This window comes from Passer domesticus, chromosome 15, assembly GCF_036417665.1.
Source record: "Passer domesticus isolate bPasDom1 chromosome 15, bPasDom1.hap1, whole genome shotgun sequence".
NCBI lineage: Eukaryota > Metazoa > Chordata > Aves > Passeriformes > Passeridae > Passer > Passer domesticus.
The window spans coordinates 1753265-1779993 of NC_087488.1; the positions used below are offsets into that span (position 1 = coordinate 1753265).

General features: G+C 48.8%; 1 protein-coding gene across 1 annotated transcript in view; it reads right to left on the minus strand.

Annotated features, from left to right (window-relative positions):
* Positions 1 to 26729, minus strand: part of RAB40C (RAB40C, member RAS oncogene family) — a 36892-nt gene that overhangs the window by 8045 nt on the left and 2118 nt on the right. The window contains exons 2-3 of the mRNA XM_064389798.1: positions 10157 to 10217; positions 7422 to 7482 (exon numbers count right to left, since the gene is read on the minus strand). Coding sequence (XP_064245868.1) covers positions 7422 to 7482; positions 10157 to 10217 — 122 coding nt within the window. The remainder of the gene's footprint in view (positions 1 to 7421; positions 7483 to 10156; positions 10218 to 26729) is intronic.

Sequence of the window (26729 nt, forward strand, 5' to 3'; positions counted from 1 at the left end):
AGATAAATAAAGTCTCCTTGCTTCTTTTCTGGATTGACAAATTCCTTCAGCCAAGAAAAACAGACCCAAGACCTAGTTTGTGACGATTATTTCTGCCAGGAATATGCCTGAGGAGGAGAGAGTTCTTAAGCTTGCTGGCAGCCTCTGCCTGGATCTTCTTTGAATAGGAATAAGGATAAAACTTCAGCAAAAACACACACCCCTAACGTTCTCAGCAGCGTAGAAGGACAAGACCATGATTTCTAAATGCAAAACATGACCCTTTGTCTGCCAGCTGATCCTCCAAGCCACACCATGGCTCCAGCACACAGGTTTAGATTGTCCAGGAGAGCTTCTCACAGGTCAGGAGACACGGAGGCCAAGCTGCCCTTGCCTTGCTCCATCCCCAGCTGGGTATGGAGCCCAGCTGTGCTGCAGCTCAGCAGGGGCAGGAAGGAGGCTGCTCAACCCCTGGCCAGCTCCTGGTGCTCCAGATAACCTCACACTGCTTCCAAGTAGCACTGGCATGCTGCAGACCCCACGTTCCCAGAGCACACATCCCAAAGCCACTTTGTCACTGCCATTTCTGCCCCAGAGAGAACAGCACTCAGCCATGCACAAGGAGGGGGCTGGCTCCATCTCTGCAGACAGTTCCAAGTAAGATCTGTCAGGCTTTTTTAAAGTCTCCTTTGGAATAACATGCACAGAATTTTAATTTCCTCAACTCAACAAATGAACAGTTTCCCATTTGCAGCCTAATTTGTTCTCTAAGTGCTTAGATGGCTGTCAACACCCTATTGTCTCCACAGCTTTCAATTTTTAGTTTCACAAAGCCCTTTTGTACCATTATGTACTCCAGGTTCCCACAGTACAGAGTGAAAAGTTCCACATTCAGCTTCTCAGACCAAGGAGACCTGGACCCCTCATAACCCTCAAAGAGCCTTCCTTCTTTTCCTCCCCAGCCTGCCTACAGCTTCTGTGTAGGTAGAAGCTGACTGGACTCATCCCCAGATCCATCTGGGGTCTTTAGAAGCTGACTGGACTCATCCCCAGATCCATCTGGGGTCTTTTCACAGTTGGATTTTCAGAGTTCATTCCCACTCTGGTTTTGTTCCACACTACTGGGATTGGCACAACCCTCAGAAGCCAGTGACAAAAATTTCCACATGAGTGCTTCCCATAGTGAACAAGGAACACAGAGAGACCACCAGTTATTGTATCCAGCAGCACATGTGGACACTTACTCTGCCAAACCCCAAATTTGCTTCCAGCAGGAGCTTACACAAAGACCTGTCCATGTAACTGAGGTGGTGGTGGGGAAATATCATCTCTGCCTGCTTGCAGCAGGTTTGGACCAGGTTTATAAGCAAAAAGCTTTTAAAGGTAAGAGAAAATCAGCTTGCACACTGTCAATGCAAAGCAGGCTTGTCTAAAAAAGCTTCCCAGGTGCTTTAGGGGCTTCCAGCACATAAGAAGCTGCTAGGAACACTTGCACAACTGCCAAGGACCTCAGCCCAATGCAGGCAGGTGACAGGGTAGCCAGGAAAGTGTCACTTACTGATATTCTCCACTGATGGAAAAAAGCTGTTGCTGAAGAAGGCTGAAGAGCCCCTCAGAATGAATTTTCTGTCCCACAGGATGAAATAAACCTTAAACAGAAGGTCCAGTGCTGACAGGAACCAGAACACTCTGTCTCCTGCTCTTTCACATCTCCTTTTGATCGTGGCTTTCCAGCTGGCACCTCGGACACTGCCTCATGGGCAGTGACATCCTGCTGCCAATCCTCTTCCCAACACTGGGGGGTATTTATCACTGAGCTTTTGATAAGTATTTTGCAGGCTCCTCCAGCAGCTGGACAATCCTGTCCAAATGACCCATGGCAGGTGAAGTATTTGTAGTAACCAAAAAAGCCATAAGGGAGGGCTTAATCTACACCCAAGTCTGCTGAGCTACCAAAAATCCACCACCTTTCTGCATACTAAGAAGCCCTGAAGAGGATAAACAGCAGCTCCTCAAACCACCTGCCTAAGCAGAACTCAACAATATTCATCCTTTCTTTAGGGCTGCAGCTTTGCTGCAAGATGGGAGCATTTTATCACACTGTCTGGGAAGAGTTTGGCAAGCCACATTTGCAGAAACAGTTTAAATTGCTGGCATATGAGGACATCAGGAAGGATCCTAATACTGCTTCTTCCTGCCTAGACCAGGAAGCACCACCACAGCTCTTTCTCCCCCCTGTGATCACTCTTGGAATAGTTTGCATTTGCTCACAGCTGCTCAAACAGCCGAGATCAGCGAGCCAGCTCTGCTGGAATGACTGAGACTAGAAGGCAAGCAGAAAAGGAACAGAAGTCCAAGAGCAAAAAGATTTCTGCAGCACCTTTAAGCACACTAAATACTTGTCACTGTACCCCATGCTGTGACAATTAACATAAAATCCTTCTGCAACACAGCAAGCTCCAGACTGCCCGAGTTGGCTTTGCAGGGTGCAACACTACTTGGTTTCCATCCCTCCCTCCTCCCTGGCCCTGCAGTCACCATGACTGAGTGCACACTCCCCGTGCCCCATCAGTGCCTGGAGGCCAGTGCTTCCCCAGACACAAATGCTCCTCTTCTGCCTCAAAAGGAGACCCTGAAGTGATGTGCTCAGGACCTGCTGGCCCATCAGACCCCAAGACAGAAGGCAATGAAGTGGAAACTCAACACCTAGGGAGGCAAGAGAAAAGAAGAGGGGCCCAAGGCACACCAGCACCACAAGCTGGAGCCCAAGAGCTCCTTGTGCCCCTGACGAGATCAGATCTGCTAATGCAGGGCAGGGAGGAAGGCAAGAGACCTGTGATCCTCACAGCAAACCCTGAGGCAATCATGCTGGAAGAAGAGGCTGGTTCTTGCTCAGAGCCAGCTCATCAGGGGCAGCAAGGATGTTTTACTGCAGATAATTTCAAGAGGAAAAAGTTCCTGCTGAACATGAAAGTCACATGGCTCGGGACCCAGGCCAGTGGTGTGGAGGTGAAACGGGGGAAGGCATCAAGGTACTCGAGTCCTTTCTCTGGAGAGGGACCAACCTGAAGTTCAGCCTGAGCACTGCACCAGGCTGTGCCATGAGGGAAAAAAGAACTCCCAAGAAGGTCTGCTTGCTGTCCAGAGACTGTTTTTCCATGTTGCAACCTCTCCAGGGTCTACTTCAGAAAATTCAATTTTATCACTACACTTCAGAAACAATAAAGAGTGTGTGGGAAAGTCAGGCATGCTTCCCTGGCTTAGAGGTACTTTTCATAACAAGGATTCTCTTAAGCACTGGTTATTCAGACCTGGGTAAGGGCTGCCAGCCTCCTGCTCTCAGCCAACCTGTACAAGTCCCCTCTGGAACCTCATTCTTCAAGCTCCCCTTGAGCTCTTTAGTCCTCTAGTCAGTGAGGACCTTCCACTAGTTCTCAGCATGAAGGTGCTCAAGGCCAGTTTACACCAACCTGTTCTTGTACAAATATCACACTGAACTTCAGAGCTTTTCCCACGCTGGCACCTCTTTTCTCTGCTGGATTTGTTCTTCCTGAGCTGTTGGCTTTTAGTTTCAATAAGCTGTTTCTCCTGCCTCCAAGGGGATTTGCATCAGCCTTCCTACAGCAGAAGTCTTGAAGTCTGATGATTCCAAGACAGTAGAAAGGAAAGCAAACAAGTGCAGTTAAGAAGCCACTACAGTACACAGCCCTGAATACATCCTGGAGACCACACCTGTACTACACCCAGCTCTGGGGCCTCCAACATGAGGGATGTGGACATCTTGTAATAGTCCAGAGGAGGCCATGAAGATGCTCCAAGGGCAGGAGCCCCTCTGAGAGAGCTGGGGGTGCTCACCTGGAGAGGAGAAGGCTCCAGGGACACCTCAGAGCCCCTGTCAGGGCCTAAAGGGGCTCCAAAAGAACTGCAAAAGAACTTTGATAAGGGCATAAAATGACAGGACACAGGGAATGGCTTCCCACTCCCAGTGGGCAGAGTTAGATGGGATATTGGGAATTAGGAATTGTTCCCTGTGAGGGTGGGCAGGCCCTGGCACAGGGTGCCCAGAGCAGCTGTGGCTGCCCCTGGATCCCTGGAAGTGCCCAAGGCCAGGCTGGGCAGGGCTTGGAACAGCCTGGGACAGTGGAAGGTGTCCCTGCCATGGCAGGGGTGGGATGGGATGAACTTTAAGGTCCCTTCCAACCCAAACCATTCTGTAATTCTAAATCAGAGAACTCAGAAGCATCTCTGTGTTTCTCTGCCAAGACCACATAGGTTATGCTGTATTTATGCTAAGGCCATGCCAGAAGTCAGCTTCTGCATACTGAAAATAACTGGAGGTGTTGGAAGTCCATCCTTGCAGTCACACAGGCATTTGTTATTCAAAACAAACAGTCCTCTTGCTTTGGTTAAACATTCAGAGTATAAATTTAGATACTTTCTTCTTCCACTGCAAGTTGTGGTGAGTTTTTTAAGAGACATGGTATCTGGATTCCTGTTAATACAGGAATAACACTGGAACATCACATGGGAGCCAACCATTTGTTGCTGAAAACAATCTGAGTTTTACTCCAAACCACCTGGAGAAGATGTACAAGGACTCCAGTCATTTTCAAGAGGCACCTTCCCTGTGCTCATCTCCTGGGCACTTTCAGAGGGCCTGGAGAGACTTTCCTTGGGAATCACCTCTCCTCATCCAAGGCAACCTTGTTCTTTAGGGCTGGTTTGCTGCTTTTAAGCATTGACTGTTTGGGCAGACCAGGATTAAGACATCACAACAGCACTTTGGAAAAGGTATTTGTTGCACAAGCAGAGGGCAGTCTTGAGGCAAAGGTGTGAGCTACACCTTGCTGTGCAAGTGAGCTCCATACCCCAGCATTCAGCAGTGAATTGCTCTCTACAACTTCCTGAAAGGAAGTGGGAGTCAGGTGGGGATTAGTCTCTTCTCCCAGGTAAGAAGTGACAGGGTGAGAAGAAGCAACCTCAAGTTGTGCTAGAGGAAGTTTAGATTGCATTTTGGGGTAATTTCTTCACTGAAACGGTAGTCAGGCATTGACACAGGCTGTTCAGTGCACTGGTGGAGTCACCATCTCTGGAGATGTTAAAAGAAATCCATGCAGAATTTGATGCTGAGAGACATGGTTTAGCTGGGGCCTTGACAGTGCTGAGTTCCTGGTTTAACTAGATGATCTCAGAGGGCTTTTTCAACCCTAGTGATTCCATGATTCTATAAAGCATCCCCATTAGAGATCCCCCTGCCTGGCTGAGGAGGTTCACTGTCTCTCAGACTCCTTGGGAGGGGTAGGCAGTGAGATGGATGAGGCAAACCTTGCTGATGCTCAGGTGAGAGCTCCTCCAGCAATACTGATAAATACAGCTGAAGAAGGCCAAGAGCTTCACTTTGTGGAAGGAAGAGAAAATCAATCCCTTTCAAGCCTGTGGGCAGCCAGGTACATGACAGCTTGTGGCACCCAAATGCAGTGTCCAGGGAGAAGAGACTGCAGGAATGACATGGAGGTGCTGCACCACTGCCTCACAGCTCCATGCAGGTTCCAGACAGATGTGTGTCTCTCTCCCCATCCAACTGGAGTGCTCTCATCACTGCCCATTTCAGCTTTGCCCTGTGTCCCAGTTTGCTCTGTGGCAGCAGCAGGTACAAGGTCTGGCATATGGGCTCAGGCTCTGAGGGTGCAGCCCTGCCAAGACACAGCACTGCTCTGAGGAGCTCCCAGGTCACACCAAGGGGAGTAACCACTTGTGCACAGTGGCTGCACACAGGGCTAAAAGCTCCCAGGTGGCATTCCTGGACACAGTAGTTGCTGCTTTTCATTCCCAGTTTGACCTGAGCATCTGACACAGCAAGGTCTTAGAAAGAGCCTGACCAAAGCAGAGTTCTGTGGTCACCAGAAAACCACACTGACCAGTTCCGTTCACTTCTAACTGGTGAGGGAAGCAACATGGCCTCAAGCCCACAGGTTCCATGAGGAGGTCGTGGATTCCTGATCCCTGGAAGTGCTCAAGGCCAGGCTGGATGGGGCTTGGAGCACACAGGTCTAGTGGAGGATGTCCCTGCAGATGGGAGGGGTTGGAATGAGGCGAGCCTTAAGGTCCCTTCCAATACAAACTGTGAATATGTGATTTGGATTCTAGATTTTTCTGAGAAGTAGTAAAGGCTGAAAGAAAATGAAATGTAGAGGCTGAAAGCAATGAAATGCAGAAGCTGAAAGAAACTCAGACTCGGGACTGAACATGTGAACGGGAGATGCTGCACTCTCCCACTGCAGAACTCCAATTCTCCTTCCCATGCACTTTTCTGCAAGCACCAGGAAATTGGCCTCTGCTTCAAAGGAGCTGCCTCAAAGCCTCCAGACCACCAGAGATGTGCACTAACATGAATAAACAGGACACGGGGAGATCTCAACAGCACACTCCAGGTGAGGTGCTCCTATGTCTACAGCACAAGTGAATTTGCAGGAAGTCAGAGAAGGAGAACAACGTGGATTTTGCCAGTTAGCAAAGCAAAGGTCTACAGATACAAGGGGCAAAAAGCCAGGAGTGGTAAGAGCTTGAGTAGAAGTACAACATTTCCCAAAGGCTGGTGATTTCCCAGGATACTGGCCTGCTCAGGAGGCTGATACACAGCTTCTAACTCCTAGTGTCTAACAGAGGAGGAATTTTCTCCAAAGCTTCCAACTTGAAAACAATAAGGAAAATAAAGTAACTCATTTAACTTAGGTAAACTTTATCCTGGAGGGACCCTGCCATGTTACTAAAAGGACAACAGCAGGACTGTCAGCACTATGAAACAGCAATTTTCCAGACGACCACAAGATTTTTGTGCTGTTGAGAATCTTGATGCTATTCTGGAGCGGGGCCCAAAGGAGAAACTCAAAATGTAACACTCTGCCTCATGTTTTGAGGAACACACATACTTTACGTTCCAATTGAGCTGCTCTAGTTTCAAGTCTGCCTCAAACATGCAAGTAGGAGCCACCCCTATTTTTGGAACTGACTCGAAAGCAACACAGACTGGAAGAACTCCATTGGGAAAGCCAGTGCCATATTTAAACAAATTTTAAAAACCTCAGAAAGTAGGAGCTCCCACATTAAAGCTGAGGCAGATCTAGAGCGAGAATTGCCTCATTCTCTCTAACGACCTCTCAGCCCTCCTCTAGAAATTGAGACTGAATATTGTCTGCACAGACCTTTCCTGTAGGAGTTTAGCAAACTCTGCCATTCACTCCCTTCTCTCCCACCACTTCATAAGAACAGAATCCCAGGCAACATGACAACATTGAGTGTCTCTTATCATCTACAGAGATCCTTTTGGTGATCAGTGCATTCCTCTTCAGAGCTCTCTACTATGACAAGAAAGACTTACACAGCCTAAAGTTAAAACAAATATTAAAGTAATGTTAAAGCAAAGCCCTGAGAACAGCACTTACCTGGGCTCCCCTGGAGTAGGATCTGAAAATAGTGCAAAATCTTCCTTGCCCTGAGGTGTCCCTAAAACACAGAAAAGTTACAGCTATGACATGTGGAGAACTGACTCCCATACTGCACATCTCCTACTGGCCATAAAGAAACAAAATAGAAATCAGGGTTTATCTAGTCAGATCTTTAGGATGTACATGGTACCCAAAGTTGTCTGCATGGTGGATTCTTCTGGGGAAGAACCAGTGGGTACATCTCTACCTTTGGGTACAGGTTGTCACTGTCACCGTGCTTCCCATGGAGAAGATACAAGCCCAAACCTTGGGCTGCAGCACTACTGGATGATGTGTGAGGGTATAAGTATTTTACTCCTCTGGGCAAAAGATTTTCTGCCTAGTTCCCTCGAGTCCACAGGAGTTCAAAGTCAGAGTGAGTCTGCAGAGGTCTCCCAGCCATGGAGAACAGCCAACTTAAATATGACCACTCACAGGAGGAGAAATTGCCTTGCACTAGGCTTCACCTGTTTTTCCAATACATTTTAACAAAAATAAAGGGAATTCTCTTTATACCCAGATCCCTGACAGACCTGGGCTATATAGCCTCAGAAAGCTGGGGATCAGGAGTGGGGTACAGTGTTTCCAGACCACTGTGACAATAAGGGGCTTTTTCAGTCACTAGAGTTTGTCCTGTCTGGACAAAGTGCAACTAAGTTTGACAACACTGCCAGCACCGCTCAATGCCCTTCTGGAACAAGACACCAGAGTCCAGCACTCTGATTTAACCAGGATATACTGAAATGTGTCAGGCTAATCAGAGACATAATATGGTCATTATTTCTCAAATCTATTCCCTGGGCCAGGATAAAAGACACTTTAATGACCACTGAGAAGGCTGAGGAATCCCTCAGCCCCAGATTTGCAGCTCTACGAAAAACATACTTCCCTCATGTGCAGGACAGTAATTTTTTCAGATCTAAAGCTTTGTAGGATCCTGGACATCAATCTAACAGCCTGTGGTTACCTGGCCTTCTCCCTCAACAATCAAATACTGGGTAAATAATGGTAAAAGATCACACTAAGGCATCATCAATCAGTGTTATCAGCTTTTCAGTTTCTGTGCTGCTCTCCAGCTCAAGGAGTACATTATAAAAAGATGGTTTCAAGAGGGAAGCACTAAGTTACTACACACTTGGGACTGAAATGTTAAAATAGGTATCTTACAAGAGAGGCAAGAAAACAAGTGGCACATAAAAACATGGAGGCTAGAAGAGATAAATTAGCTGCTTCTGTTCTTTTTTGTAAAAGAAATGAGGACATTCAGCTTCCAAGAGCAAGGGTGTAATTAAACCACCAAACTACACAATGCTAGAGTCAGTCACTGAGGCTTAGAACATGGACTTCATTCCTATTTAACAATTCACACATGTTACTAATATTCCTGTTACTTGACCCAAGCATTTGTAAGGGGATATTTAACTCCATGTTTTAGGACTTGTGTCATTCTCTAATTCCTGGATCTGTGTGAAAACCAGGGTAGGGACAGACTACCTTTCCTGTCCTTCCCTTCCTCTTTCATCTCCAGACTGCTGTGTCAGCTCCTCAGAAAGTCAGACAAAGCTCAGCCAGAAGGACTCCAGCTGTCCCTCTGGTGCTGACAGATAAGACAGGGGTTACTCCTCCCATGCAGTGTTCTCCCATCTCTGTCCCAGGGTCTGGTCACTCCAGTCAGTCCTGCTCTCCAGGGGTTCACTCTACCCTGATGTGGTGATGTCTGTTCACTGCTTGTTTTAATTTTCTACTCAAGGCATTGAGAAATATCCAGCTGCTGAGGCACCAAGGGTTTCACCTGTTTTATTCTTCTACTTTCCTTCTCTTGTTTCTATTTCTCATCCTTGCATATCAGGAAAATCCAGTATTGCTTCCAAAACAATAACAGTCCCTCAGTGATGAAGGGCAGTATGGGAATATAGAATGATGTTATAGTTTGGTTGGAAGGGATGCTATACACCAACCAGTTCCACCCCTGCCATGGCAGGGACACCTTCCACCATCCCAGGCTGCTCCAAGCCCTGCCCAGCCTGGCCTTGGGCACTGCCAGGGATCCAGGGGCAGCCACAGCTGCTCTGGGCACCCTGTGCCAGGGCCTGCCCACCCTCACAGGGAACAATTCCTTCCCAATCTAACCCTGCCCTCTGGCAGTGGAAGCCATTCCCTGTGTCCTGTCCCTCCATGCCTTGTCCCCAGTCCCTCTGCAGCTCTCCTGGAGCCCCTTTAGGCCCTGGCAGGGGCTCTGAGGTGTCCCTGGAGCCTTCTCTTCTTCAGGTCCCTCAGTTCTGCCAGCCTGGCTCCAGAGCAGAGGAGCTCCAGCCCCTGGAGTATCTTCATGGCCTCCTTTGAACCTGTTCTAACATATCCATGTGCTTCTTGTGCCAGGAGTTCTGGACAACAGAACTACATGTGGGGTCTCAAGTGCACAGTAACAGTGAAAATGGTCAGTTATGACAGACAATGACTGAATTCAGACTATTCCAGAAAAGAGCAGCATGGTGTTTGTGCTACTTGACTGACAGAAAGGAATCTTGTTTGCCAGAGTAACTTTCTGGTAAGAATAGCCAGGAAGCCCCACCACACCCCCAGGGATAGTCCACACTCTCCACAGCCAGGTACAGCATCCCCCCAGCCCTGTGTCCCTGCTCACCCAGCCTGAGCTCCCAGGGTTTGGGTTAAAAAGGCTCAGAAACACTCACCAGAGTTCCAGCTTGACCCTTCTGCCGTCCAACAGGATAGTAGTGGTCTTGTAGTCAATTCCTGAAAGAAAAGCAATGAAAAGCTGAGCAAACCCTTAGAACATCTTCAGAGATGCACAAGAACCTTGCTCTGCCCACATGGAGCTCTCGTTTAATGTTTCCTAAAGGGATGTTTTCTCCTCCTTGCTCTGCTGCCTCTTTGAGGAGAGCTACAGAGGCCTGACAGGAACAGACTTCTGCTCCATGGCAAAGACTGCTCTGTGGAGCTCTATCCCTCCTCCCTGAAAACACAGTTAACTCCTACATTGCTTCTGACTTCTTCATTGTGGTTTTAAACCTCTCAGAACTTGAGCTGTAGGAGAAGTTGGATGGGACTTAGAGAAACCTAGGAAAGTGTCCTTGACCATGGCACAGGGGATGGAACAAGGTGAGCTTTAGGGTTCCTTCTAACCCAAGCCACTCCATGATTCAGTGATTTGTAGCATTATCCCATAGGGGAGTGATAAATTAGGCTTCTCGGGGGTGAGCAGGCAGAAACAATTTAGATACATCTCTGCTACATCAGCCTGCAGTCCCAGCATTTCTCAAGCCACTGCCTGCTGCCACAGGGCAATTTGGGAGAGGTTACAGGAAGGCTGTTGAAAGATTGCTGTCCCTTGTTCTGAGCAGCTCTGGGGTGTGGATCACAGGGGGCCAGGTAAAGGCAGGACACACTCCCCACTTGTGAAGGGCTGAGGGGCAGCACAGACATCTGCGTTTGCTTTTCATTGAGCCACAGCACCTGAGCAGCAGAAACCCCCCCAACCCCAACACCCAGCTCTGCTGGCATGCAACTCACTCACACAAGGGGTGTCCACTACCTTCAGACACATATGAAATTTGTTAAAACTGGGAGCCTGTCTCACAGTCAGACTGAAGAGTTTGAAAAGAAACAACTCCCCTTGCAAGCAACAGGCCCAAACCACAGGGAACACAGCATTGCCTGCAGCCCCAGGCACAGGGCAAGAGGCACAACTGCACCTCCCACCTCCTTCCCAAAGCCAAGGGGCACCAGGTGCCCAGGAAAAGCAGCTTCTCAGCAAGCTCTTGTTAATAAGCTTCAAGTGTAGTCAAGTTGCATAAACAAAACACAGAGCACCATTACTGCACACCCACTGAAGCATCAACTAATTTACAACCTTTTAATAAAGCAGTGTCACTTCACTCTAATTACATCAACTTTAGTTTTTCTTCTTGCCAACAGATATCAAACTTTGAATCTCTATTAAAACCCCATGCTGTTGTGTTATGACCTGCATTTCCCTTTTCCTGCAAGGAGAACACTGCCCTGACAACCAAACAGACAAGTCTGTCAATAAAGCAAATGGATTTTTCTGAGTCATCCACAGGAGTTCCCTGTTAGTGAAAAACAAATTAGATTTCAGCCTTCATAGGGTGCTATAAAAAGCAATAAAGATAATTATCTTAAATTCCAACTATTTCCAGTGCTGTATCACAGAAAATAGGCAGTTTACATTTTATCTTCCTCCAGAGACAAGTGAATGATCTGTATTTATTTCCAGGCAGACATAAATCTCCCTGATCCCCAGGGATGGTGAGGAGTAGTTGGGAGTAAGGCTGCTCTGCTACCAGCAGGGAGCATCCAGACATCTTCCCCTGCCAGTTCCTGAACCAGGATCTGATGGGCTGTAATGGAATGGGCTAATTAAGCCCACTGCTCTGTTTCAGATGCAAAATGCCCAGAAACTCTGGCCCCTCCTTAGGCACAAGAGCTCCCTGTCAGCAGTGAGTCCCGACCACCCCCAGTGCCAGCAGTGCCCGGGTGGAGCAGTTGCACGAAAGCACCACAGGGTGGGAACAGGGACAGTTTTCAGGGCACGGAGGCCATGTGCTTCCAAAAATGCCACTGCTGAGCTGAAACAAATTGCTTGACTACAGCTTTTAAAAGTGAGAGAGGTTCAGCTTAACTGGGAAGAGAAGGAAACTTGTTAATGGAAATGTCAAATACGCAGATGTCTTCATTATGCTCCTCACCCACTAAATGCCCAGCCTACATCCCCAGAGGAACATGGGTTCCCTGTCCTCAAAACTCATGACTTGGTCACCAGAGAAATGCCTTAAATAATCCATGTTCATCTGAAACTACACCACGTACTTTAATCCCGAGGGACACCAATCTTTGGGTGTTACATTGGCCCAAGGAGATCACACACACTCCAGCTAAAAGCAAGCTGGTATCTGGTTATGGGCTGAAGAAAGTACTGCCCTTCTTAACGTGAAAACACCCAAACTGAGACAAGGATTGAATTTAGAAAAGGTTTATGGAGCAAACCCTGCCTACAAGCTCATTAATGAAAACAAAAACCTGCACAACTGCAATGTTTTGGAGAAAATTTCAGCTTCCCTTTTCCATAAACACTCAGTGCATCAGGACAGCTCAAAGGCACTCCCTGGTTTTGGTCTGGTATTTTAGCTGGCTAGCACTGAGCAGGCTGCAGTTCACAAGCACAGCTCTCCCATGGCTCACTGGTGAGATAAAATCTGCATCAGTTTGGAAATGGCCTCAAAATCATGGGACTCACCACTGTGCTGAACACCACTACTGGCCCCTTATATCTCAGTCCCAGTAACCCACAACTGTGTCCTGAGCTGCAGCCCAAGGCACTCCCCCATTTACAGCTCACAGGGAAGCTGAGCAGCCTTTCCCAGGCCCAGCCTACAGCTCAAGCTCAGCCTTGGCTCCTCCTTGTCTCAGGGATCGGGGGACAGAGGGTTACAGCAGCCACTAGATGCCACCTCTGTTCTGAAGCCGCTGGCAGTGCGACAGTGCCTGGCCATAGCCATACCAGGGCTGCCCTTCCACCTTTACGTTTCAGGCAGCTCAGACAACAAGGGAAGTTTTTAGAACTTCCTTTCTGCAGGTGACAGGCTTTCCCCTACCTGAGCATCACCTCTGCTCACAGCCAAGCACACTGTGATGGACCACCACAGGATGGACACTGCTCTGCCGGAGTGGCTCTGATACCATTCCCCTGACAGGGAGGGACCAGCCCCACCTCGGGGTGCTCCTGCAGAACACAGCCCCACCTCGGGGTGCTCCTGCAGAACACAGCCCCACCTCGGGGTGCTCCTGTGGCCAGCCCCACCTCGGGGTGCTCCTGCGGCCAGCCCCAGCACGGGGTGCTCCTGCAGAACACAGCCCCACCTCGGGGTGCTCCTGCAGAACACAGCCCCACCTCGGGGTGCTCCTGCAGAACACAGCCCCAGCACGGGGTGCTCCTGCAGTCAGCCCCACCTCGGGGTGCTCCTGCAGCACACACAGCCCAGAGAAACGGCCCTGCCTGGCCCCACAGCAGCAGCGCTGGGGGAAAACAAAACACTCTTCTTTAAAGCCCATTTTATATCATCTGATCTCTCTTTCTGAACCGATATTACCATGATGCAACAAAGGAAATGAGGCTCAGAGAACAAGTCTGGGCTGTTCTCTGGGATTTAGCATTCAGACTGACTCCTGTGTTATTTTTCCAGCCCTGCTTTAGACTCCTGCTTACACTGATGTCATCCCAGCCCATTCCTGCAGCAGAGCCAACCTGGCACAGAGGGATCTGCTGCACCAAGCCTGATGTGAGACACCTGATTCTCCTTCACGGAGCTGGGTTTCATGCTCCTGGGCAAGGTTCTGGGGAATCCCAAACCTTTCTTTCTTTCTTTTGCCAGTTGCTATAAGGAAAACCTAAGAAGGTAAGTCATTTTCCCATGGGAATCCATGGGATGTGTTACAGGAAACTCTGATCTCTTCCAAATTACTCATGCCAAGCATAATACACTTTGCATCAGTATCACCTGAAAACTCCACACCCAACCTCAGCTTACTTAAAGCTTTCACCCAAAAGATGACACTTGATGTGAATAGGAAAAGTAAAACCCCTCCAAGAGAAATGGTAACTTTTCCCCAGCACTTGATACTACTTTATATCAGGCTGTTCCCTTTCCCCTGGGAATTCATGGCTCGGACACACGTGTATGTCCACTCTGCCAAGCTTCTGCTCTGCACCTGCATGAGCAGAAAAACACAAAGCAGGAGGCAGCAGCCATGCAGGTACATGGATCTGGAAGTCACACTGGAAAAGGGAGAAACAGAAGGGAGGTGTGCATTTCAGGCTTTCCCTTTAAAGACATTGATCTCTTAGGAAAATGGCTTTAAACAGCTCAAGTGAACAAAGCTCTACAAATGTTTACTACTGAAACGTGGCGGCCTCTGGGTTTTTGTGGGTTTTTGTTTCAGAGAAAAGGAGACAAGTTTGCAGTTGCAGACTCACCAAGTGACTCTGCCCTAACACCTGGGTGGAGGCCAGAAGGGCACCTCCCCTTAAAAAGGCAGGTTTGAGCAAAACCTAAGAGCAGCATGTGCTTCTTTCCCCTTTTAGCTTTCCAAGGTGACCCCCACTGCACTGGGGAAAGGGTGATTCCAGCTCCCAGGATAATGCCAGAGCCAACACTGCTTCTTTGGTTACTGGTCCAAATGACGTGTCCTCCTCCAGGGATGTTCTAATGATCCACAGCCCACCTACCACAGACATCACAAAGGTATAACCAGGGATGAAGGGCTCATCCCACATGAACGAAGCCATCAGCAGGTTTTCCTGAGACCTTCCCCAAAAGCTGCCAGCACCATATCCAGTGTGTATCTGCAGTGCCTCCAAGAAGAACATAATTTATCCACAAATCTGGGCCAGAAGACATTCCAGGTGATGTTCAAAAATCTCTTTCCAAAGGAAAAAAATTAAAAAGTAGTAAAAATAAATCAATATACTCAAATGAAACATTGATATAGTTTTAAGACTTAAAGCTTGCTTCCCTTTCGAGAGAGACTCCTTGTCACTTGCAGTCATTTCCAGTTTGTGTGAGTCAGATTGGCCAAAGATGCTTTTTCCACCTCATTTCTTACATGTTTCTTATAACGTTTCTGCTTGTGGGAGCTTGGAATCCACCTCGCGGTTAGTCCACCCACAAAAAAACCCCAACATAACAGTGCACATTATTTTAACTTCATTAAAACTCAGTTCCCCCAGCTTGCAGACATGCGGTATATGATGCAGCCTCAGCTTTTTTCCTCCTTTTAAAAATTAAATTTGGTTTCATTTATTTATAATTCAAAAGAAGATAACCAACTTGCTTGCAAAAAGATACATAAGGTCAACAGGCAAAACTGGAGGTGTGCAATGATGATGAACCAAGGCCAAACCTTTACTCAATGCATCATATAAATAAGAAATAAGATAAACTGAGTGGACTTTTGTTACCTGACTAATGCTGCAATTCAGTGGATTGTTCCTTTATCTACAGACATAATTAAGTCAGAGTGGCTGTATTCTGCAACTCTTGATGGCATCTGAGCCCTCAGAAGAGGGCTAAAGGTGAGCTGTGCCTGGCCTCTTGCAGCCCTACAGAAATGCTCTGCTCGACTGGGAAATCTTAAGACTGGCCCAGAAGCCACCAGAAAGTTTCACTGTCACCACAGTGCCTCACCCAGCCAGCCCGGTGATGGACTTTGTTTTGTGATTGTCATTAGTGCAGCTGAAGCCGCCACACCACTAATGTCTAACTGAAAAGTTGCATTTTCCCCCAAACACCCCGAGGCTCCTCTGTTTGCTCACAGGTCATCAGCCCTGCCGAGTGCACAAGGTCTGGGGCACTTAAAGGGCCTCGCTAAAGGTTTGTAGGTTTAGTGCCACACTGACCACTGGCTGCTGGGAAGAGGGAAGAGCACAGGGCTGGAATGAAAACATAGAGAACACACATCAAATATTTAACTTGCTGACATTTCCCAGTGAACTCGAGTATCCAGCTGTGAAGGGCTGGTCATGCTGCGTGGCACCAGAGAGGAGCTTCGGGAGAAAGGGACGCAGAGCTCTGACAGCAAGGAGCTGACAGATTCAAAGGCATTCCATCATTGTAAAACAGGCCAACACCAAGAGTATCCAGCCAGGAATTTGTAAGCTGTGTTGTGACAATCCTTCCTTACTATACAGGGAAGGATCAAAGCCACAATCACTCAGGGTGCAGCTGGGCTCAAACGCATGTTCTCACTGCCACAAAGGTAGATAAGCACCTAGGAGCACTTCAGAGTGGGTCAATGGACTGCAAATCCTTTCTTGTGCGAAAGGAAAATATCAAGGATGAATCTGTAGTGAAGCTTCTCAGCACCAAGGACTCCAGGAGCTGTGACTAAGCAGGGATCGGTAAATTTGGTTTTAAACCTTATCAACAGTTTTGTCAAGGTTGTGGATGCCAAGAACACCACAGCAATTGTGAATTTTTGTGAAAACATTAAGCATGCGTGACTGCCCTGTCCCTTCCAGCCAGGGGTCCCCATGAAGGGTCCGGTCAGGGTGTCCCCTCCTCTGAGTCCTTTTGAAGGGCTGGTACAGCCTGGCTGGGAGTCACTCAGGCTCCCCCTGCCACAGTCCCCTGGCACACCTTTGGGGACATACCAGCATGTTTTCTGTCACATACACTAGCTGTCATCTTACTGGTGCATATGCAAGACATGAGCTGCTGAAAGGTCCCTCCCTCTCTCTCCAAAGGGCCTGTGCCAACCTTCCTGCTGGATTAAAAAAGGAAAAAACAATCTGTGCTGCACACAGTGCAGAAGCTGCTCCTTCTCCAGTGCTGGAACTGGACTCCTTCTGTGCTCTGCTAAGTCCAGCCTAAGGCCATTAATGCAGAAATTCATTTATCCCAAAAGCCAGTGATACCCAAGCATGCTTGTGTCCAAAGGCTCCTTGTTTATTCTGCCAAGTCCCCGGGTGTCACAGTTGTTACCAGACCTTCTCAAGATGTTACTAGTGCTTTCCCAAGATGATCCATGCCTTTCCAAGTCATGACTGATATACTTGGGGCATAGAAAGCCTTGCCCCTGTGTGTGCAGGCACCATCTGGGGCTGCCCAGATCCTCCTGAAAGCTGGAACCACTGTGGGGGGAGAGCAGCCAGTGGCCAGGCAACCCCATCCCTTCCTGAGCATGAAGAAAAGACAGAAGCAGAAACATGCAGCTAATTCCCATCCTCAACAAGTCCAAGAGAATAAAGGAGGGAGGAGAAGTGCTGCAAGGTCACAAAATTGAGGCCAAAAGGTGAGCATAATAGCTCCAGATCAGCTGTGGACTAAGAACATCACTGCCACTTCCAGTCTTCAGCATGCAAAATCCTCGCTCCAAAACCAAGGCAAAGCCTCCAGACCACCTCCACAAGCAAACCACACTCACACATGGGGCTCACAGCAGGAATTTGGACAGCACAGACAGGAGCTCAGAGCAGCCCTGAACCGACACCCTCCTGGTGAGGTTATTTCAGGGTGGAACAGCCCCCAGCCACAGGGTGTTACCCACAGGCAGAGCTTCCAGCAGAGCCTCCCCAGTGCCCAGCTTTGGGGGTGTGCTGGGAGCATTCCACAAGGTGGGGCCCAGAGTGACAGAGCAGCTCCACAGCACGTTCCTGCCACACAGCCAGGGCCATACAACCTCGCCAGCTTCTCCACAGGCTCTCCCTCACACCAAAGTGGGACTGACCTCCTGGGACTCATTTTCTGGCAGAACCATATTCCACAAGACAACAGTGGAGCACCCCCCACACCCTGTTCAGGCTCCCTCTCACCACACCCTGAACCTTTTTGTTTAAGAACTGCTTATGGTGGGGATGGTCATGAAATGTCACCTACAGCAACTGAGGCCAGTGACCAAGCATCATACAGCCAACCCAGGACATTGCTCCAAGAGCAGAATACAAAGCCAGGACACATTGTAAATGTGGATTAAAATGTCTTATTTCAGGGTTTTGTTGTTTTGGGTTTTTTACAAGCCCTCACCAGCTTGTGAGGGAAAAGGCAGAATTCACTTGTCAGAATTGGTTGTTTGTGGGCAAAAGCTGATAGAGGAGGACTTGTTGCATCACTTCTAGTCAAACGAGGCAGACTGGCATGGAAATCACAGGTGGCCAGGAGCTGCTGAAAGCATGTTCAGAGCAAACAGGTTTAACCAAGTGTACTAATCCAACACTAAACCCACTCCCAGGCAGAAAGCAGCTGCTGGGGCCAGCACCCAGGTTATGCATGCAGGCTTGAGATCCTCTAATTTCACAAGCACTTTAAAAACGGGCAGAAACATCTGTAAGAAGATACCACAGGTGCATTATCTTCCACCCCAGCTTACAGGAGTAGTTACTCTCTCTGTCATCTGTAAGTGATAATAAATTGTTCAGAAAAAATGTGGTATGAGGCACAACATAACAGATGTTGCAAATGTGGCGTCAACATAACAGATGAAAAAAGAGAATTCAAGCTATTCAAATAGCAACTGATGAAGTCACCCAACCTTAAAAAGTGTATACAGCAGCACATTAACAGCAGCAATTTAACTAGTCAGCTCAGAGCTGTGAGCCACGGGAAAAAATCCCTTCCAAACAACACATGAGCTCATCCCTTTGAGTCACGTTTCAATTACCCACTCTTTAAAGAGAGAAACAAATTATCATCACCAACAACAGGGGTCAACCAAACATAGGTGGATTTATCCCAGGTCTGTGTCTTTCAATGTCACAGTATCACTATTCTGTTTTGAGCAGGATGATAGAAGCCACCCAACAGCATCACAGCAAAACAGCCCAGTTCCTGCCTGCAGAGCTGGCACTGAAGGTCAAGTGTGTGATTTTACCTCTGTCATCCTGTCCTGCACCGTAGCTGAGCTTTGGGAGCAGGATCAAGAGGCCTCGGTCCCCACGGGCATGAAGGAGAGCAGCACCGTGCCCGGCCCCTGCTCTTACCCTCGTCCCTCCCGCTGACTGCAGCTCACCACGATCCCCCCTCGCTGCACCGCTCGCTGGAGGCAACAAGAGCCTCCCGTTATTCCGTGAGCGGCAGAGCAGGAGGAGCAGGAGCTGCTCTGGGCAGGAGGGGAGCCCCACGCAGAGCCCACGGCTCCGCCAGCCCCGGGCGCTGCTGCGGCGCTTGGCAGCTCCGTGAGAAACCCAGCGAGCTGCCAAGCACCTCGTACAGACACACTGCTGAAACAGAGAGAGAACACACGCCTTTCAATTATCTGCAGTCACCCAGATTTGTAGATTTTCTCCTGAAAAACGTACTCCATCTTCCATTCACAGATGCCTCATTTCAGCTGAGAGGGATTTCCATTTAGCCTGGAAGCCTTTCACAGGAAGGCTGCTCACATCAGTTCCCAGGATCTTCATCTCCAGCTGAGAGGGCCTGGAGCTGGGCACCTCCGGCAAATAATTGCCTTTTTGGTTTTGTAACCAGCCAAAAAGAAAAGATTGATTTGGAGACCTCTAAGAAGGCCGGATTTGCAGATTTCACTTGTCCACTGCCTGCTGCAAGCCCAGCACCGTTTCAGCAGCTATATGGTTCTCACACAGAGGAACTCTGTTCTGGGCGCACTTAAGGGGGACAATTGCATCACAAAATGGCATTTGAAGCCAGGAGCAAATCTGTTCTTAAAGCTCCAACAATTTCAGCAGACACCCGGGAAATCCCAGAAACAGTCCAAAGTCAGTCCAGAACCAGGGATGTGAAGTGGATTTGTGCTTTAGAAGAAAATCAAGAATGATTTTATGCACAGAAGTGACAACAAACAAAAGAGTTTCTTCATGCCTTGCAATTCAGATCTCCATAAAAACTACACAGCTGCACACAGAAACAAAGGCAGCCTGTGTGGGAAATCAGAGGGCACCATAACAGTCTGCATTGTTGCTGGATGACCGTACAAACATCAAGATATGCTTGGAGACAAAAAAAATCCCCAACACTCAAAAAAATCCAAGTATTTGTCCAAAATACTTTGAATATCCTATCCCTCCATAGTTACACTTCTGTGGACACTGTGCAGGGAAATGCTGCTCTGCAGCATCAGACCCTCGTGGCATTCCCACACCACACCTGGGCAGCCTGCACGGCGCATGCCAGGCTCAGATGCACACCTGCTCAGGGATCCTGGCTCCGATCCCTGGGATCCCCATCCACACCCTGCTGGCATCCCCAGGTTTTGCCAGCAAAAGCCCAGCATTTCCAGACCCATGCTCCACACCCGAACACCCAGAGACAGCTGCAGCCCTTAAGCTGGGTGTACACAGGTTAAGCAGACGCTTGCAGAGTTCCCAGAACAGCTACAGAGATTCCACTCCCCAGGAATTTCTCAAGCTCCCAAGTTTGGTCTTGCTGCACCAACCACAGCCAGGAAAGGGCTGCTGCATGTTGGAAGCACCAGGATGGCTGCTAACATTGGTTTCACCTTTCCATGTCCTGTTTCCAATGACAACAAATCTCCAGAGACCTGACTTACAGTGCATGGCAGGTGTGTTCAGTTCTCCCTCCTTGTCCTTGAAGGACGGACTGGCACAGCAAGCACCTCACCACACACCTGTACAAACTCTGCTGCCTCACAGCAGCTCTCACCAGCCTGAAACCAGGTTTTCCAAGCCCAAATTGGAGCCTCCCAGGTCCCCTCCTGACCTACAGGACAAAGATCCCACTCCAGCTACCCTGGCAGCCTCTCTGGAGCACTTTTGCTGCCACCAGGGAAAAGCCAGCATTTGACATTTTTAAAACAGAAGAAAGTATTGAATTTTAGCCTTTTAATACAGATGAGCCCTACAAGAACACAAGTGTGTCTCACCCACAGAGGTGTTCCATGGCAAACACAGGTAAGGTCCTCAGGTAAGATCTACCCTGCAGAGTTTCATCTCCTTGTGCCACAGCACAGGCCTGCAGTTTCCTGGACGTATTTTACCACCAAGTTACTCAGGCAGTTTGACAATGTTAGAAAAATAACAACTCTTGGGACAAGAGAGGATTTAAGATTAAATAAACGGTGGGCAAAATATCCCCTTATTTATGAGGGGGTGGGTTGCTGCATTATCTTTGCTCATTGCTTGGTTGAGGCTTTTTCCATCTCGTTCTGTCTGCAGTCCACTTGGCCTCCACTCCAGAACCATGGAAAAAAGGCCTGTTACAGGTGCTGTTACAGCTGGCACCAAAGGAAACACGGCAGGGTAATTTCTGTGTCCAGGACTGAGCAGGGAGCAGGGCCAATCACTTGCACAGAGAGGCAAATGGTACAGTAAAACCCCCAAATGGGCCCAGGACCCCAGCAGCTGGGCTAGAAACAAGTTAAAATCCCCCCCAATTATTTTTTAAAGTCTGCATTTTATTTAAAAGGTTACCCCAAAGATGCTCAGAACCTTTTGTTAAACTGTCGTTTGAATGCAGCCTTTCAGTGTCCCCTTTCTGCCTGTCTCCTTCTTAACCACTGATGGTTTAAGCAGCAATATTATGTTTGAATTGCACGAGGACTTTTGTCCCAATTCAATGTCTGATCCTGCCCAGAACATACAGGACATTAAGAATTTCAGATGTTATATTTATAGGAGAACAGGTGTCAAAGTTTTTAAATGATCTAACAATAGCTAGAATTGGCTGATGGAAATGAAACAAAGATGAAGCAGAAAAGAGGAAGAAAATCTAAAAAGCTGTGGCTACGTAAAAATACTTTCAGCAAATAGAAGCTCTATAGGAACAAACAATCTCCAAGCTATGTTGCAACCTTACTATTTACTACAACTTTTGCAGAAGCAAACAGACTCTTTGATGGAGGTTTCTTGCCTTGAGCCACCACCCTCTGAGCCTCAGGGTGATTTTCTTTCAGGTGAGGCTCACCTTACAGAAAACCCTTTAGCAAAACAAAGCAAAAGGTTTTCACACTGGAGCTTCCTTCCTCCTCCAGTGCCTGCAATCACACAGGAATTGATATGACATAATGCTCCTCTAGAGCTCGAGCTGGAGTGCCAGGGGACAGCGAGGGGTAAAAGCAAAGAAAACCAGATTTTAACCAGCAAGGTTACAAAACCACAGCTCAAAGCCTCAGCTCAGAGCGTAGCTATTCTCAAGTGCAATGGAAAGATGCTCTGCTGTTCTGAGAGAGCGAGGCTGCAGAGGAAAACACGTCAGGGAACAGCTGGAAACAAAAGCTGAAGGAGGAGGAGGAGGAGACTAATTTCCATGGTCTTTCCTATGCAGCTTAAATACTGAACCAACCAAAAACCTCCTCACCAGGAGAGGTGTGGACAGTTTTGGTGTGGAATCTGGAGAGAGCAAAACCTGCCTGCTTTTTACAAACAAAAAACACAGCAAAACTTTTAATCCCAGTTATTAGAAGAACATTCCACCCATTTCAGCTTTGTACTGCTCAGCTCACACCACCTTTGTGCACTCAGGGCTCTGGAACACGTTAACAGCCATAAAAGCACAGCTTTTATAGAGGGATTAGAGGTGGTGAGAACTCTGCAGTGCAATCCAGAACTTTGCAGAGTAGGTCCCCAGCTTTATAAAACCCTAACAAAAACACAACCCTCCTCAGAAGTTCTGCACACATAACAACCTACACTGTTCTGCACCTCTAACCCCGACTAGAGAGAGAAACCAAACCTGCCAGACTCTTGGTTTGGGGGTTGGGTTTTGGCCTAATGGGGATTTTTTTTGTTTGTTGGCTTTATTTTGGAATTTAAGTTTAAATCGCAGCTGGTTAGTCCCACAACAAGCAGAGCTGGAGGTTCAGCACTGTATCTTTGGAACTATTTTTCACACAAAGGTTATGTAGTAAACAATGCAGAAATAAGAGATGCTGGAGCTGTTTCTGAGTTGCCTGCTCTGATGAGATCAGCTCTGCATCTCTGATGACAGGGAAGTGAACATCCCTGAAGGACACTGATGCAAGTGCTGGCAGACAGCAGGAATTGCTGCAACAATACTCTGCACTCTGCAAGCCATCCAAAGAGGTTTCCAACAGCATGACGAGCACAGTCCAGCTCCAACATTTCCTGCACATCACTTGTGCAGCCACTACAGGAACGTGATGGCTGGGCTGCACTTGGAACACTTTGCCTCAATCCTCCTTGCACAAGAGTGCTAAAGCCTCAAACTGAAACATTATTCCAAAGAATACAGTCCTGCCAGAAAACAAAGAGCAGTTTCCACGGGAGTGCAGCAGCTGAAGCAGTGGGGCAGCCAGCCCGTGTCTGCCATTGCCAGGGACAGTGCTGCTCCAGCAGAGCAGGACGTTGGGTGGGACCGGTCAGGTGAGGAGGAGGAGGCAGCAAAGCAGCACCAGAACCAAGGCTTCCCTCCCTGCTGATGCCAAAGAGAGCCCTGACAGTGCAGCAGCACCAGGATGAGCACTCAGCTGCCATCTGAAATCTGGGCTCAACATCTGTAGCTCTCATGCCTATACCCAGAAGGTGCCACTACATCAGTGCTGGCCCTGTCTGAGGTTTTACTGCACATGGGGTCACCCAGCAATTCTTGTCTGCTCAGGAGGGTGAGCCAGTATGAAGAGAGGTCCTGTGCTTACACAAGCTCATGTTTAGAGCAGAGCTGCTCAGCTACACACTTTTTAAGGCTGTGAAAAGCAAACCAGTACAGCAGGTCCTGCAGCCAAACAGCAGCACCACGGAGGCTGCAGATCAGAAGTGAGAGACCATCTCCGTGGTCAGTCTTGGAAACTCAGCAGGCAAGGAGCAGAAGCACTGGGCAACATCCCTTCACATGCCCTCCATGGCAGCAAAGTGGATGACACCAAGTGTCTCTTCCCTCCCTGCCTGTACATGCTGCTGTGGGACAGATTATCCCCTGCTTGGCATGGAACTAGCAGGGGAGTTTCTGGTTGCACACTGGTGCCTGAGGGGTCACAGGACATATCAGGACAGGAACTGCTGTAAAGGAAGACTTGAAAGAAGCATCTGAGGGATCTCCAGATTCAGACAGTTGCACTGAAACAACCAGAGGAAAAGACATCCGAAGCTGTGGATCACTCAAATAAACAACCTGGTAATTAACAGCAGCCCCCAGGCAAACAGCGGCGCTGGAAGGGACCGACCACCTCCGAAGGGCTGGGCAGTGTCTTCAGCTGCCTCTCCCGTTCCTCCTGGTCAGGGAAAGGGCAGGAAGCTGCACTGCCCCAGCCCTTGCTCCTGGCAGGGAACCCCCAGCCCTAGTGGGCTTGCTGCTGCTGCTGCTGCTGCTGCCCAGGAGCTGAATTCCTGCACTTCTGCTATTGGGGAAGAGTTCTTGGGAGAGATCCAGTTTCCACCTAAACCACAAAACCTGTGAGCAGCTACTGCATTGAGCACTTCAGGTGCCTTTTCCCTGACATTGCCTTGGGCCTGGATAGCAATGGGATACAGAGCACCTAAGGATGGTGCCTGAATAAAGGTACTAAAACCCAGCCAAGGGACAGGGTTGAAAGGAGGTGCTGGGGCTCTGCATTAGGGCTGGTGTCAGCACCAACTCTGTGCAGGGCAGGACTCTCATTTCAGCTTCTGTGTGCTCACTGCAAGATCAGAGTGAGGACATTGACTGCATCCTCATCACTTTTTTAATACAAGCTGAGGACAGGGAAAATAAAAATAAAAATCCACCCCCTTTCCAGTCAAAGCCATCTGCTCCAAAACACGCTCTACTCTCTCCCTAACACACATTTCTGCTTTCCTGTGGGAACAGCAGCAGGTGAGGGGGAAGGCAGGCACAGAAAAAGCCCTCCATCATGTGAGGAGGGAGAGTGAGGAGGGAGCACATCACCCTCAGGTCTGGGTGGTGAGCCCAGCCCTGGCCCTGGCCCTGGGGCACCAGCACTGTCTCCCAGGGCAGCGCTGGCCCTCTCCTGCAGAGCACAGAGAGCTGCCCTGACTCAGCCAGGGCTCAGCCCAGGGCTGGCTGCTCCTGCAAGCCAACAAACCTGCTGGGCGAGATCATTTCAGCACATGAATAACCAGCTACTCCAGAGTGGATGGGTGACACAGTGTGACAAAGCCACGGGTCCCTCAGGTGAGGAGCAGCCTCGTGCCCCTAATGCACAGCACACACACCACCCCTACTTTCACGTGCAGCTCCACCACGTCCATATCCCAAACACCCTGTGACCAACACATTTCTCTCCTGCTTCAGTACTTGGGGATGGATGAGGACAGCTGTTTAAAGACCAAAGTGATCTGTGCAGGGGACTCATCCACAAGTAAAGCACAGTTTCGCTCGAGTCTGGTGTAACCCTGTGGCTCATGGCACAGAGCAGCTCCTCCCTGCATCTAGGGAGAAGGAGCCAGCACTGACAGCACAGAGGGCATTCAGGGAAAATGCAGGATTTTTGGTTCCCAGGTGAGATCCTCCAGCTGTCCAGAGCAGCAGTGAGGCTCTAAGCATCCTGCCTCCACAACTACAGATTTGAGAAAGGGAGGGTGAAACCTGGGAAGAAGGACAACGTTGGAAGCCCAGAAGAGCATTAATGTTCTCCCTGTCAAAACAATAGTAGGAAGGCTTAATTCAGGGTCTTCTGTGGATGGACAAGAAAAAGCAAAAGCTAAGTCCAAATCAGTTACAATACCCAGCCACAGGTCAAAAACAACACTCCCTGCTCTTCACAGGGTGCATGCTTGGCTGATGCTCCTGGAGATTGATAGCTCCAGCAGGAACCTAGTAAGGAACACACAAGTGACAACTGGACGTCAATTTCCTCCTCAAAATGCCACCTTTTTGTCACTAGAAACTCCATACTCACTGCCCTCATAGTTTGGTGCAGCAATGGTCAGGGCATTGCTCACATCTCCTCCTGTACCAGGAGTAACAACCACCTCTGCTCCCACAGAGCAGGTTTATTTTGCCAGCAATTTAAAGAAAGGACATTGCTGAGGCCTTGCTATGCACCACAGAAACTGCAGGGGCTAATATAAGATGTGCCCGATTTAGAATGAGGTGCCAAGCTCCAACGCTGTGCTGAGAAGTGACACTGCTGTTCAGGGATCCTGAAAAAGGATGGACAGAAGCACCCATGGTGCTGTAGGACAGACACAGCTCCCACTGCATCCCAGGCTCTCAGATACTGGACACAGGCAGGCAGAGGCTGCTTACAGCACCTAAAATCCAACAGCTTTCATATCTCAGCTGTGTGCTGATCCAACACCCAGATGCCCAGGGAGCACAGAGGAATCCCTCAATCCCTTTTCTAATAGGCTGGGTAAGAGCAGCTAAAATACAGAGCTTCACTTCTCAGGGTGTGCCTTCCCTGAGCTGGAAGGACAATCCATTCCACTCTGCATCACAAAACCTGGCTGCTTACAACTGTTTCCACACAACAGAGTAAAAGCAGCAGACCCCAAGCAGACAGAGAAGGCAACACTCTCTCTCTCCCCTTCCTGCCAAGATTAGGGACCTGAGCTGCACACGAGATGTCCCCACCACAAGAGCAGCCCAAAGCACACACAAGTTGTGCTTTCTGCACTGACCAAAACAGGGGAAGATGACACAACACTCATTTTAAAATTGGGATGTGGGATCTAGGAGGGGATGAGGATGAGGACAACGTGCTTCCCAGTAGATTTACAAACAGAATCTCCACATGACATTCCAGCATTGCTGTTTTGGGATGACATTAGGTATGTGTCAAAGAGGATGCCAGGCTTGAGCTGTTCCCAAAATCCAAGAGCCTTTGCTTAGGGGATGGTCTCTGTCAGGGCAGGGGAGC